At 46.0% G+C, this 12,473-nt stretch overlaps 1 protein-coding gene across 1 annotated transcript in view; it reads right to left on the bottom strand.

Moving 5' to 3' along the window:
* Window positions 1–12,473, bottom strand: part of Nid1 (nidogen 1) — a gene marked incomplete at its 5' end in the record, with an annotated part of 81,748 nt that overhangs the window by 53,398 nt on the left and 15,877 nt on the right. Inside the window, 4 exon segments of the mRNA XM_013504725.1 lie at window positions 909–1,058; window positions 3,991–4,349; window positions 7,320–7,546; window positions 8,659–8,958. Coding sequence (XP_013360179.1) covers window positions 909–1,058; window positions 3,991–4,349; window positions 7,320–7,546; window positions 8,659–8,958 — 1,036 coding nt within the window.

Below are 12,473 nucleotides of genomic sequence, written 5' to 3'. Positions count from 1 at the left end.
GCTGAAGGTAGTTAAAAAAATTTACTAAATGATAATTAGAGCAAGGAATCTAAGAAACAGAACACATTTCTCCAACGGGGTTTTCTTTAATCAAAATTTACAAGCAATTTAAATTCCTCATTAACCACACAAGGAAAGTGACCTGTGAGGAGTGAGGCAACCTGGTGGCACATGGAGGACAAAGGATCATGGGAATTGTTTTTGGTTCTACTCTGTGGCCCCAGAGGTCTCACTCTGAGATAACTGTCACCAGGATCTCAGATGTGCACCTGAGAGCACTGAGACCAGCTAGCTGGTCCTTTGAGGGGCAGAGTTGAAAGCTAACCTCAGCCCATTAGGGAATCCACTTGGGAGTGGGCCCCACTGTGGGTCTGGCCCTCAGGATCTGCTGAGCGCACCTTGGAGCCCGAGCACTGCCATGCTGTAATTTCAGGGGCACAAAGAAACAGGAATGGGGGAAGAATGACCGGAACAAATCTGACCCACTGCAGACTTTGCTCTAAGCCAGCCTTCTGGTCCTGCTTCCTAACTGTCAAGACAGTCAGGTCTCTAACAGTGCCACATATAACTAGTCAGAGACGCCGAAGAGGTTACAGGAAACTGCGCACAAGGAGGGGCGGGAACAGTCCCTGGCCCAGACCGCCTGGGCAACTGTGAAGATGGCTCCCAGTGATCATCACCTCAGTGATGACAAAATAGTGCTGGGAAGGAAGAGACTCTACCAAATTGGAAAACCGATATTCCCAAGGAACACCCATCAGAGAAGGACAAAGAACAGGAGACAAGAGATGAAAGTCCACCAACAACTGTTCACTCCCCAGTTCTGGGCAAAGACCACACTTCTAAACAAGCATGAAGACAAAACCTGCACTCTTGTCCCCACGAGTGAACACATGGAAGCCAATTACCTTCTGCAACGCACTGCCTGCCGTTGCCCGTGTAGCCGGCCACACAGCGGCAGCAGAAGCCCGTGCTGTAGTCTCTGCACTCCGCATGCACCGAGCACTGGTGTCTGTTGTTGGCGCACGTCTGCTGGGAATCCGTGGTGTAGCTGAACACTGTCTCGGGGAAACAAGGGCACACTGTCGCCACTTTACACCACCCCAGGCCAGGAGGCTTCTCCCTGCAGGACTCACAGCTGCCTGGGTCCCGGAACCCGGCTCATCACAGAAGACTAGAGCCCACTATTGATGGCTACTGAGGCGGTGACACAGCACCGTGGGACACAGGTCCCACAGCAGTGAGAAATGACCAGTGTGAGCTACTAAAAACTACTACCACCCAGGGGCCTCGGTGTCGCTGCATCAACATTAGGTGGTCGACATCCAGCATCAGTCTGATAACGACATCCATCCAATGTGGTCAGAAGAGTCAGCTTCACATTTGGGGGGACTTCAAATGTATATTCCTTTTACTGTTTTCTGTTATTGTGTTGCAACATATATAACATCAAATTTGCTATTTTATCAACCTTAAATTTTTGTTTAAATTTGAATCTGTCCCTTTTCCCCAGGGAATAATTCAGAAGCTCTGATATTCAAAAGCTGATGAGATTTAATCATTCAGTTATATCTGGTCTAAAAGCCTTTGACTCGAGCAAGAATCAAAAGGAATCTCTCCCTGGTTTAAATTTCCACCTTCCAGGCTCACTTCATTAGAATCACAGACCATTACATTTAATGATTCAGAGCAAATTAATTTGGAATGAAGTTCAAAAGCCAAAGAGGGGTGAACTTTTCTCAGGGGGATAGTGATCCTGCTTGTATCTGACATTATGAGTGAAGATTAAAGCAAAGGTAAACCCAAGCAGGTTCTGAGTCCTACATTCTCTGCGGGGAATTTCCAGGGTGGATAAGGATGGTGTTTGGATCTGATGGTGGTGTGCTGACTGCAGGAGCCCCAGCTCTTGGCAGGTCCACTATGGCCTGCATGGCTGAAGGTGAAACCAGATTACATCAGGAATGTGCTGCTGGCCACAGAATGACCTTTCTAATAGATACAGCAAAATAACCGGGATATGGACAGAAAAACGGCTGTCAGAGGCTCATTTTGAGTTCAAATCTAAGCATTTTCCAGTCTCAAGTATTATGCTGCTCTAAGTTGTTCAGACTAACTATGGTTTCACTTAAATGTGGTGGTTTCACAAATGAGAATTTCAGAGATATCCAGACCAGGTGGAAACAAGATGAGACTCCAAATTCAGCACCTATAAGTAAACACACACTGCACTTGGGGGAGATGGCTCTGTATCCTGCGGCACAGTGCCATACACTCAAAGATGTGGGCATCACCTCAGAATCCAGGGCGCAGGGTGTGTGGGGGCAGGGGCGCACCCTCCACCAACTGGCTGTCTCTCCACTTCTGTGCCTCAGAAGTGACAGCACACATCACCCAGTGGGCACAAAGTCTTGTCCAGGGTCTGGGGTATTCACTAAGAACAAGTATTTCTGGTCATTGCTACGAGAAATACCAGAACAAGGAAGAAGTAAAAATGCGTGACTACTGTGAAATGGATATGGACTTCTCTGGGGGTCTTGGGATAACTTCTTAGCAGAAGCAGTAAAAAGTCATCAAAAACTTGCTTGAAGTTTGGATCAGAAGGTATGGTAGTGCACACCTATAATCACAGCTGCTCAGGAGGCTGAGGCAGGAGGATTGAAAATTCAAGGCCAGCCTGGGCAATTTAGCAAGACCTTGTCCCAAAATTAAAAAGTAAGGCCGGGCATGGTGGCTAACCCCTGTAATCCCAGCACTCAGGAGGCTGAGGCAGGAGGATCATTGCAAGCTCAAGACCAGCCTGGGTTACAAAGTGAGCTCAAGGCCAGCCTAAACTGCAGAGCGAGACCCTGTCTCAAAAACACATAAAAAAAAAAAAATCAAAATTCAAAAGTAAATATAAAGCAAAAGGATGCAGCTCAGTGGTAGAGCACGGATCAATCTCCAGTAAGGGGGTAAATTTTATATGGAAACCTCAGGATAAAAAAATAATGAACACAGTTTAGTTTGAACATCTCTTATAAGGCAAATTAAAAGCATCCTCAAACTGTAGGAAAAGCCCAATATATAATGTTTGACTAGAATATCTCCATAAAACTGTGTTTTCTGTAAGGAACCTGGTTATTTTGTATTTTTAATCTTCATAGATCAGCTCCAAACTAACGGAACCTGGAAGGAAAACTAATCAGTCATTCTAATTCCAAAACTAAGAGGAAATAAATATCAAAGATAAGCTGCAGAAATAGCCAAAAGAATTTCTGAAGTGTTTTTTCAGCTGGATAAATATGTTTCTGGCCTCAGAAGTCACAAATAAGAAAAGTTGGCTTTCAAAATAATTCTACAATATTTTTCTCTTTAAAACAGACAGCCAGGGGCTGGGGATTTAGCTCAGCGGCAAAGCGCCTGCCTGGCAAGCGCAAGGTCGTGAGTTCAGTTCCCGATACCGGAGAAAAACCAAAAAAAATAAATAAAATAAAATAAAATAAAACAGACAGCCAAAGGGCCGGGGAAATAGCTCCGGTGGCACAAGCGCCTGCCTGGCAAGCACGAGGTCCTGAGTTTGAATTCCAGTAAAAATAAATAAATAAATAAAACAGCCATGGGTGGTGGCACACACCTATAATCCCAGCATTTGAGAAGCTGAGGCAGGAGAATCACCCTGGGTTCAAGGCCAGCCTGGACTATATAGCCCTATCTCAAAAAAACAATAAATAAATAAATTAGAATGGAATACAAGGAATCTTGAAAGAGGACTCACCCCACAGCTCCAGGACCAGAGTCCTAATCCCAAAAGATTAAGTGGGCTGCTGCCAAACCATCAGCCTACATACCAGTGCTCCACAGCTGTGAGTTCTCAGGCCCTGCTCCCCAAGCTCTCATCCTTACAACCTACCACATGATGCACACAACTCCTGCCTCGGATAACGATACTCCTTCCTGGACACCCAAGTGTCCAAGGACATTCCCAGCAAGCTGCGCCTTAAACAGTCTTACCAACTCCTGTTTCCTCCACTTCATCCACGTCTATGACCTGGGGTTGCTGCTGGGGAAACTTCTCCACTGGCAACTGGAAAGATCTGGAGCCCTCAGCAGCCTCATGGCGTGGGGAGAGGGCACGGGGCACATCGTATGTGTCAATGTCTCCCCTTTTTGAAATCTTGAAGGGCAAAGATGGGGTTGCTGCATCCTCCACGCCAAGATGAGTGGTCATCTGGTCATAATCATTGACTTCTTCTTCATAGTCTGCTCCGGTGTCCAGTCCGAGGTTCACCTCCGCCTGAACCACACCTTTGGCAGTGGCCGGACTCCCAATCTCATACACCCACACGCCCCGGTGCCCAGAGTTGCTGCTCCTAGGGGAAAGGAAGGAGTCTTGAAAACAGGCCTGCAGCCCTCAAGTGGTCCCATTCACCACCAGGAGGAGCCCTTGGGATCCGCGTGGATCTGAAACCTGGGCCTGTGATCATCTGTCCACCTGCAGTGGGGCTGAGTGCAGGGCGAGGGCTGTGGCTGTCTCACCCGGCCGACAGAGTGCAGACCGGCCAGGGCTACTTGGTACACTGAATTCAAATGAGCACAACACTATGACAGGGTCCCCCTCAGCCATTCCCGAGGCGGGCTGCAGGACACCCTCCACCTTAGGTTATGTACTCTACCTTATTAGCTTATGGGCCAGGCTTTCCTTCTCGCTGCTGTTCTCTTTCCCTAGCAGAGTACATGGAACACAAAATACACAGGTGGTCTTTGTTGCTGACACAAGCGCTCCCCAAGCCCTTGGAATTTCCAAGGTGATAAATGTGGTTTTGCATGCTAATGAGCTGAGTGGGATGGGGAGCTTCATGGCCTCAGATTAGGGGCTGCCGGCTTCCACCTGCTGCAGGTGGAAGGATGATCACAGGCCCAGATTTCAGATCCAAGACCAGATGTTGGCAGGTTCAGCCCCACCCCCACCTCCAGGGAGGTCAGACCAGCTGGAGAACCAATCAGTCACCAACGGCCAATGATTTAACCAACTGCATGTGCTTAATGGGAATGCCAAAAAAACCTAAATGGGGGAGCTGGGGATTTAGCTCAGTGGCACAGCACCTGCCTTGCAAGTGAAAGGTTGCGAGTTCAATTTCCAGTACCAGGAAAAAAAAAAAAAATCCCTAAATGGTACAGTTGGAGATGGGGGTGGCCCTCCCCGGCACCTACCCTGGACTTTTCCTTTTGGCTGTTCCAGAGATGTGTGCTTTATGATACACTAGTGAGAGTTAGGCACTTTCTGGGTTCTGAGAGCCTTTCAAGCAAATGAGGTGGGTGCAGTCTTGTGGGGAAGGGCCTGTCTGTACCTGTGGGGTCTACATTAACTCCAGAAAACTGGCCAGTTGGCAGGTGTGAGGGAAAAAACTGCACAAACTTGGGTGGCAGAAGAGCTGAGACTGAAACAAATGCAGGTATGGGTTAATTAAAAGCCTCAACCCCACTGGATGGGGAACTTGGACGGGCCTCAGTTTACCTTTCTGTGTTCAATGGGTATGGTTACAGAATAACCCTATCACTACTTCCTCATCATTTTTAATGCTGTCTTTGGTTTGGTTTTGTGCTGGGGATCAAACCCAGGGCCTCACATGCACTGGCAAATGCTCTACCACTGAGCTTAATCCCCAACTCTCATTAGTAATATTCTTATGCATCAAGGAACAGAAGGTAAGTAAACAAAAATAAAGTGACCAGATTACACAATGAAGTTTGAGGAATTTTCTAAACCTGTTATCAAACACAGACATTGTTAAAAAGTTAAATTAAACTTATAATCAAATTATATATATGTGTGTGTGTGTGTGTGTGTGTGTGTGTGTGTGTGTGTGCTTCTTCTGGTTTCTTAAGGTCTTCCTGTGTAATTCAGGCTGGCCTTAAAATCACTGTGTAACCCAGGCTGGCATCAAACTCATGAAGCTCTTCCTGCCTCAACCTCCCAAGTGCTGGGATTATAGGCGTGTGCCACCACGTTCACCTAAATTATGTATTTTAAAAGGCAAAAAGAACTCAAAAACTCATTTTCTCCTAATAATTTTACTAGTATTTGTGTTCTTGGAGTTCTTTAAGTGTATTGTATCTTTATGGCAAGGAGAAAAAATATAATAGTGCATCTTTTCAGAACTCCGCAGTGACTGACATAACATTAGTAGCCTTAACCTTTTTTTATTCTTTTTGGTCTTTTTGAGACAGGGTCTCACTATGTCGTTCAGGCTGGCACTGAACTCACTTTGTAGCTCAGGCTGGCCTCAGACTCACAGTGATCCTCCCGCCTCAGCCTCCCAAGTGCTGGAATTACAGGTATATGCCACCACAGCCAGCTTAGCAGCCTGAATTTGATCAAGGGAAGAATATTTACACCACAAAAATAAGCCAAGTGCTACGAATCAGGGCTCCTGCTGTCACAGAACCAGACATTAAGGACCTGCCAGCATCGCACTAAGGGCAGACACATTTTAGGCTAGATTTAACAACAGGAAACTAGAGGTGCCATTCTTTGTTTCTTAAAGACTAATGGAAAGGAAAGATTTTAATTTAAAAGAAGAAATCAGGGCTGGGGATTTAGCCCAGAGGCACAGCGCCTGTCTGGCAAGCACGAGGTTGTGAGTTCGATTCTTGGTACTGAAAAAAAAGAAAAAAAGAAATCAGTCCGGGCTCCTCCCCTTCTGCCAAATCTACAACACAGCCTGAGAACACTGTTTTACTGGGTGATGCTCAGTGTTGTAAGGGTTCCCCTTTGATTGCTGTGGAGAGAAAGTGGTTTTCCTCGCACCTGGTTCCTGGCAAGGAGACAAACTTGAACGATCTTTACCCATGTCTTTATATTTACAGAGGTGATGGTAAAAATTGTTTTAAATAAGGATGAAACCTACAAATTGGATACCTATTCATTCTGAGTATTTTCCCTCATACTCATCAGAGATAGTATTTCATATGATGAAAGCTAGGGGTACAGCTCAGTGGTAGAGGGCTTGCCTAGCATGTACGAGGCCTAGTTTCCATCTCTAGCACCACAAAACAAAAAACAAACACACAACAAAAGTCCTAATTATTGGGAGGCTAAGGCAGGAGGATAGTCCCGAGTTTAAGGCCAGACTGGGCTCTATAGTGAGGTCAAGGCTAGCCTGAACTACATAGCGAGACTCTGTCTCAAAAAAACACCCAACAAACAAACCCTAACTAGATACAAAATTTAAATCCATAGGATCATTGTTAGGTAATGACTTATAATGCATATTACATTCTCATTCGTAAAAAATAACGCTATTAGAGGGAGAACCTACTGAGGCGTGAAGAAAGCATACCTGGTCAAGTTTTCGAGTGACTTGCTATCATTAGCAAATACATTATACACTCCATCACTCTTCCAGAAGAATCCCACTAAACCTTGGCTGAAAGCAACCATAGCAGACACTTGGCTGCCCTCCTTCTTGGACAAGGCCGTGTAGAACTGCAGACCGCCTTCGGGGTACAGGAAAATGGCATAGGTACTGGCATTCGAGGAGGCCAGAACAGCCTGGAATGTGTTTCTCTGTGGAGAAGAATGAAAATCCAGTCACCCAGCAACACATGCATGGGTCTCAATACATGCCACTCACCAGGCTATATATAAAAAGTACTGCTGATGGCAGCATCCATCTTATTCTGAAAGGACCACACATTCCAGTATAGCTCTAATAGACTCTCTCTAAGACTGTGTCAATATTAGACATTTAATTTTTTTAATTACAGTAAAAGACACATTACCAATAATCCCCCTCAAAATATGACCCCCACACACACACACATTTTGGTTTTTTTTTTTGGTACCAGGAATCAAATTCATGACCTCCAGCTTGCCAGGCAGGCACTGTGCCACTAAGCTATATCCCCACCCCATATATAGACACACTTCAAACACAGTTATCCCACCCTTCTTCAGCTTTCTGAAGCAGTTCTGGAAGTCCTCTTTTGCAAGTGTCTTTGGTTGTGCCTCTATGTCCTGAACCAATTCAAAACGTTTACTTTTTTTGGTCGCTTAATTTTAGGGAAGAGCCAGAAGCAGCACAGTGCCAGATGTGGTGAATAAATGCTTTTATGAGGGTGCCTTTCTGTTGTGTGGGATGGCACTTGGCAACAGCATTCACTGTATTTTTGGCCACACCTAAAGACACTCATGAGAGAAGACTTCCAGAACTGCTTCAGAAAGTGGCAAGAATGATGGGATAAGCATGTTTAAAGTAAGGAAGGTTATGGGAGGTAGGGGCTGTTAATAGCAAAGTGGCTTTTACTGTGATCATTTCTTTCTTTAGCACACCATTCTTTCCAATCACACTGGTGTAGTAACTTCTCTATCAGAAGCTAGCCTTCCACTGCCAATTCAAGGACCAACACTCAGGGCTGCCATTTACCAGTCCTATTTTTGTTGTGTAGGAATCTTCTCAGGAACTGGCTTTGTTTACATCTGATCTTCACTGAAACACAGACTTATATATCCTTGCAGAGAAGTTTCTGGAAGTTGCATACCTGTAATGACCAGCCTAGTCTATTTTGCTTTCAATCTCCTTTCCTGATCAATAACATAGGGATGGTGCCTACACTAGGGGGACAGAGTATAAAGTGAACGTGTCACACCATTTGCACTCATGCCTGGGCAGTGCTTACCTGGCCTTCCTGGGCAGGGTTCCCGCTGGGCCCTTGGTAGGGGGCCACCGATTCCCAGGTGACCACCACCACACTGCTGGGCTGGAAAGAGACCTTCGGGAAGCCCCTCTGGACATACTCTGCTGCCAGCTGAGCGGTGGAGGGGGACAGGTCTTCTCGATAATACACCTTCCCGAGGCCATCAGTTGTGTCCAAGTCCGTCAGGAAAGGTGCCACTGCGCCGAAGGTGGATGGGAAGAGCCCAGGATGAGATTCTTCGGCAGGCGGTTTGCTCATAGCAATGATGCCATTTGTGGTGACCTGTGCAAAACCAAGTGTGGTTAAAGTTAAGTGCAGAGGGCACTTTTTCCTCCACGGGGTGAGCTGTCACAGGGGCCCACACCACTAGTCATGACTCTGCCACATGCCAGGTACAGAAACTTGCCCATGGGTCTCAGACTGTAAGGGCTCAAGTTTTCTCGTATGTGTCCTCCTGCCCTCGGGGGAAATGGCAGGCAGAAGGTGCTTTGCTGCCAAGCATGACCCAAGTGTACAGCATCATTGAAACCTTACTGATTGACCCCACAGATGGAGTAACCATGCACACGAGACCGTGCTAAGTGTGTGGGGACATCCATGAGTAGGACCAGGCCCTGCCTTCAAGGAACTAGTGATCTAGAAGGTGAAGGGTAGGCCGGGGCTATAGCTCAGTGGCACAGTGCCTGGCTTGGCAAGCATAAGATACAGAGTTCGATTCCCAGTAACAGAAAAAAAAAAAAAAGTGAAGGGTGATACACACAGATGGTGACACAGTAACCTATTTAGATGTAAATCCACCTGAGGCTCACGGTCTCACCAATTACTATGACTGACTGACTGACTTAGAATGACGGCTAACCTGTAGTAACTGTTTTACCATGTTCTAGGCACCTGACTAGCATCCAATTCTCTGAAGAACTCCAGAAGGCCAGGTATTACTAATATCCATATTTTTCTGGTGAGGAAAATTAGGTAGATTAATCAGTTTGTCCAAAGTCACCAGTGAGCTGGGTGTGAGGGTACACAGCTATAATTCCAGTACTCAGGAGGCAGAGGCAGGAGGATTGCCACAAGTGTGAGGCCAGCCTGGACTACACAGCAGCAGTTCAAGGCCATCCTGAACTATACAGCAGGACTTGTCTCAAAAAAAACTAATAAAAAAAAAAAAAAAAAAAAGATACAACCAAGAACCAAAAAACTATGAAGTCACCAAGTGGGTTGGGGATATAGCTCAGCGGCACAAGCACCTGCCTGGCAAGTGCAGGGTCCTGAGTTTGATTCCTGGTACCAAAAAGAAAATCTGAAGTCACCAAGTAGTTAGTGGATTCAAACAGAGAACCCCACTCTGAAGTCGGTCTCTTGATTAGCCTGTGTACAGATTTCTTGAGATCCTTTCCAATGGGACTTCAATTTTCTTATTTAGCTGAAACCCACACTATTTAGAAAAACAGGGAAAGGCGCCTGAGGTACCATCACAAACAGTACCTTGGTTGTGTGGGTTACCTGGGTCTGCTGCCACACCACACCAGTGAGGTCAAATACCCGCTATTTCTCCACCAATGACATGGAATCCCACTCCAGTTGTTTTTTTTTTTTTTTTGTCTTTTTGAGGCAGGGTCTTGCTATGCAGTTCAGGCTGGCCTTGAGCTCACTTTGTAGCCCAGGCTAGAAACGAACTTGAAACGATCCTCCTACCTCAGCCTCCCAAGTACTGGGATTACAGGCGTGTGCCACCATGCCTGGCTCAGCTCTATTTTTTTTTTAACTTAAGAATAAATTAATTTAGCTGGTCTTTGTGGTATATATCTGTAATGGTGGCACATGCCAGCACTTAGGAGGCTGAGGCAGGAGAGTTGCTTTGAGTTCAAGGCCAGCCTAGTCTACACGGTAAGTATAAGACCAGCCTGAGCTATAGAGCAAGACCCTATCTCAAAAAAAAAAAAAAAAAAAAGCATCTGTACATTTGACTGGGTACAGTGCCACATGCCTATAACCCCAGCTACTTGACAGACAGCTACCTGAAGATCATAAATTCCAGCCCAGTTTAGGTAACGTGAGACCCTATCTCAAAGCAACAACAACGAAAATCTACAATTTTTGTTTGAATTCTCTAGTCATATGGAAAGGATTTTCCAAACAGCCCCTTATCCTGCTCTTTTAAGCGGCTCTAGATTGCAAACCCAGATCTCAGAGAGCTACTCAGATGCTCAGGAGCTGCTTAGGGGCATAAGGATGCTCACCAGCTTGTCCGCCCTCCCCCTAACCTCACTTTATAGTCCGAGGGGCAAAAAAGGAAGGAACTAGGGGATTGAAACACAATTGTTCAGAACCTGGTGACAAAGTTCAGAATGGTGGAGCCCATTTGGCCCTGGGCAGGGCAGGAACCTCTTCCACTTCAGAAGTTAACTCTGGATTTATCAAAACCCTCTCTTTTTTTTAAAGTTGTTTTGTTTTGTTTTTGAGACAGAGTCTCCCGTGTAGTTCAGGCAAGCCTTGAACTCACTATGCTGCCGAGGCTGGCCTCAAACTTGTGGTAATCCTCCTGCCTCAGCCTTTCAAGTGCTGGGATTACGGGCCAAAACCTTCTCTTTCTGCAAATTTCATGGGCTGTTAACTCCTCCTATGGCATATTTTCCAGCATCAGCTGGCCAGTAAAACTTATCTACAATCCACTTCCAGGTGGCAGGGAAGAGAGTCAGGCAAGGCGCAGTGTCCCTAGCACAGACATCCCAGCCAGCTGCGGGTGGAGTGTGGGATCCGGCTCTGGCGCCAGCTGCCAGAAGCTGCCAGAAGCCAGCTGCTGTGGGAAGTGATCACAGGGAGGAGGCCACATACAGACAACTCAGATTCAAAAAGCTGTTTCCCAGTGAAATGTAAATCAGTTCAACAATTTTGGAAACCCTGCCAGTATCTTTTATTAACTGGAATCTGGGCACAGGAATATTTCCATTTTCACCCAAAACGCCTGCCTTGGAAATTGGGTTTTATGCAAGCATCAGACACAGTGCAAATGATCTGGATAGAAAGGATGGATAGAGGTCACACAACCCTCATTAGTATTATTATTGGAAAATTATTTTTTAGCCAATTGACTGCACTTTCAACTCCGTCATCTGTGAAGACTGACCTCACTGAGAAATGTAATATGCAGACGGACCAGGAGTTTGGCTGGATTTTTCTCATTACTGGTACTGAATCCATGACTGGGGAATGAACACTATGGCGTCGCCTCATCCATTTTATTCGCCAGTCTGGCACTGTGCGACTTCTGGCTCTTCCCCAAAGACAAAATAACCATGGAAAGTAAGTTAGTTTTGTACGTGTTGAGGACATCGAGGCAGCCAGGACAGGACAACTTCCAGAACTACTTCAGAACATTACAAGGATGATGGGATAAGTGTGTTCAAAGAGAGGCATATTATTTTGAGGAAGATTAATGGCAATGTAACTTTTACTGTAATACCTTTTTAAAAATTTAAGTATTCACAGTATTTTTCCATAACAGCTCATATGGGGCAAGAAGGGTCAACGCAGGAGACCTGTGCACCTGGACTGTTTTGGATGTGATGCCTGGGGATGAGCTCAGGTGGGAACGACAGGAAGGAGCCAGAACTGTGTACGTGCAGTTTTTCCCCCTGGAGGGTAGTAAACAGTATGGGAAATAAGAACCTACACTGTCAAGCCAGGCACGGTAGCACACATCTGTAATCCCAGCACTCAGGAGGCTGAGGCAGGAGGATCGTTGGGAGTTTGAGACCAGCCTGGGATACAAAGTGAGCTCAAGGCCAGCCTGAACT

This window comes from Chinchilla lanigera, unplaced genomic scaffold (genome assembly GCF_000276665.1).
Source record: "Chinchilla lanigera isolate Chin_1 unplaced genomic scaffold, ChiLan1.0 scaffold00091, whole genome shotgun sequence".
NCBI classification, from domain to species: Eukaryota; Metazoa; Chordata; class Mammalia; order Rodentia; family Chinchillidae; genus Chinchilla; species Chinchilla lanigera.
This window is presented reverse-complemented; position numbering and strand designations above follow the sequence as displayed.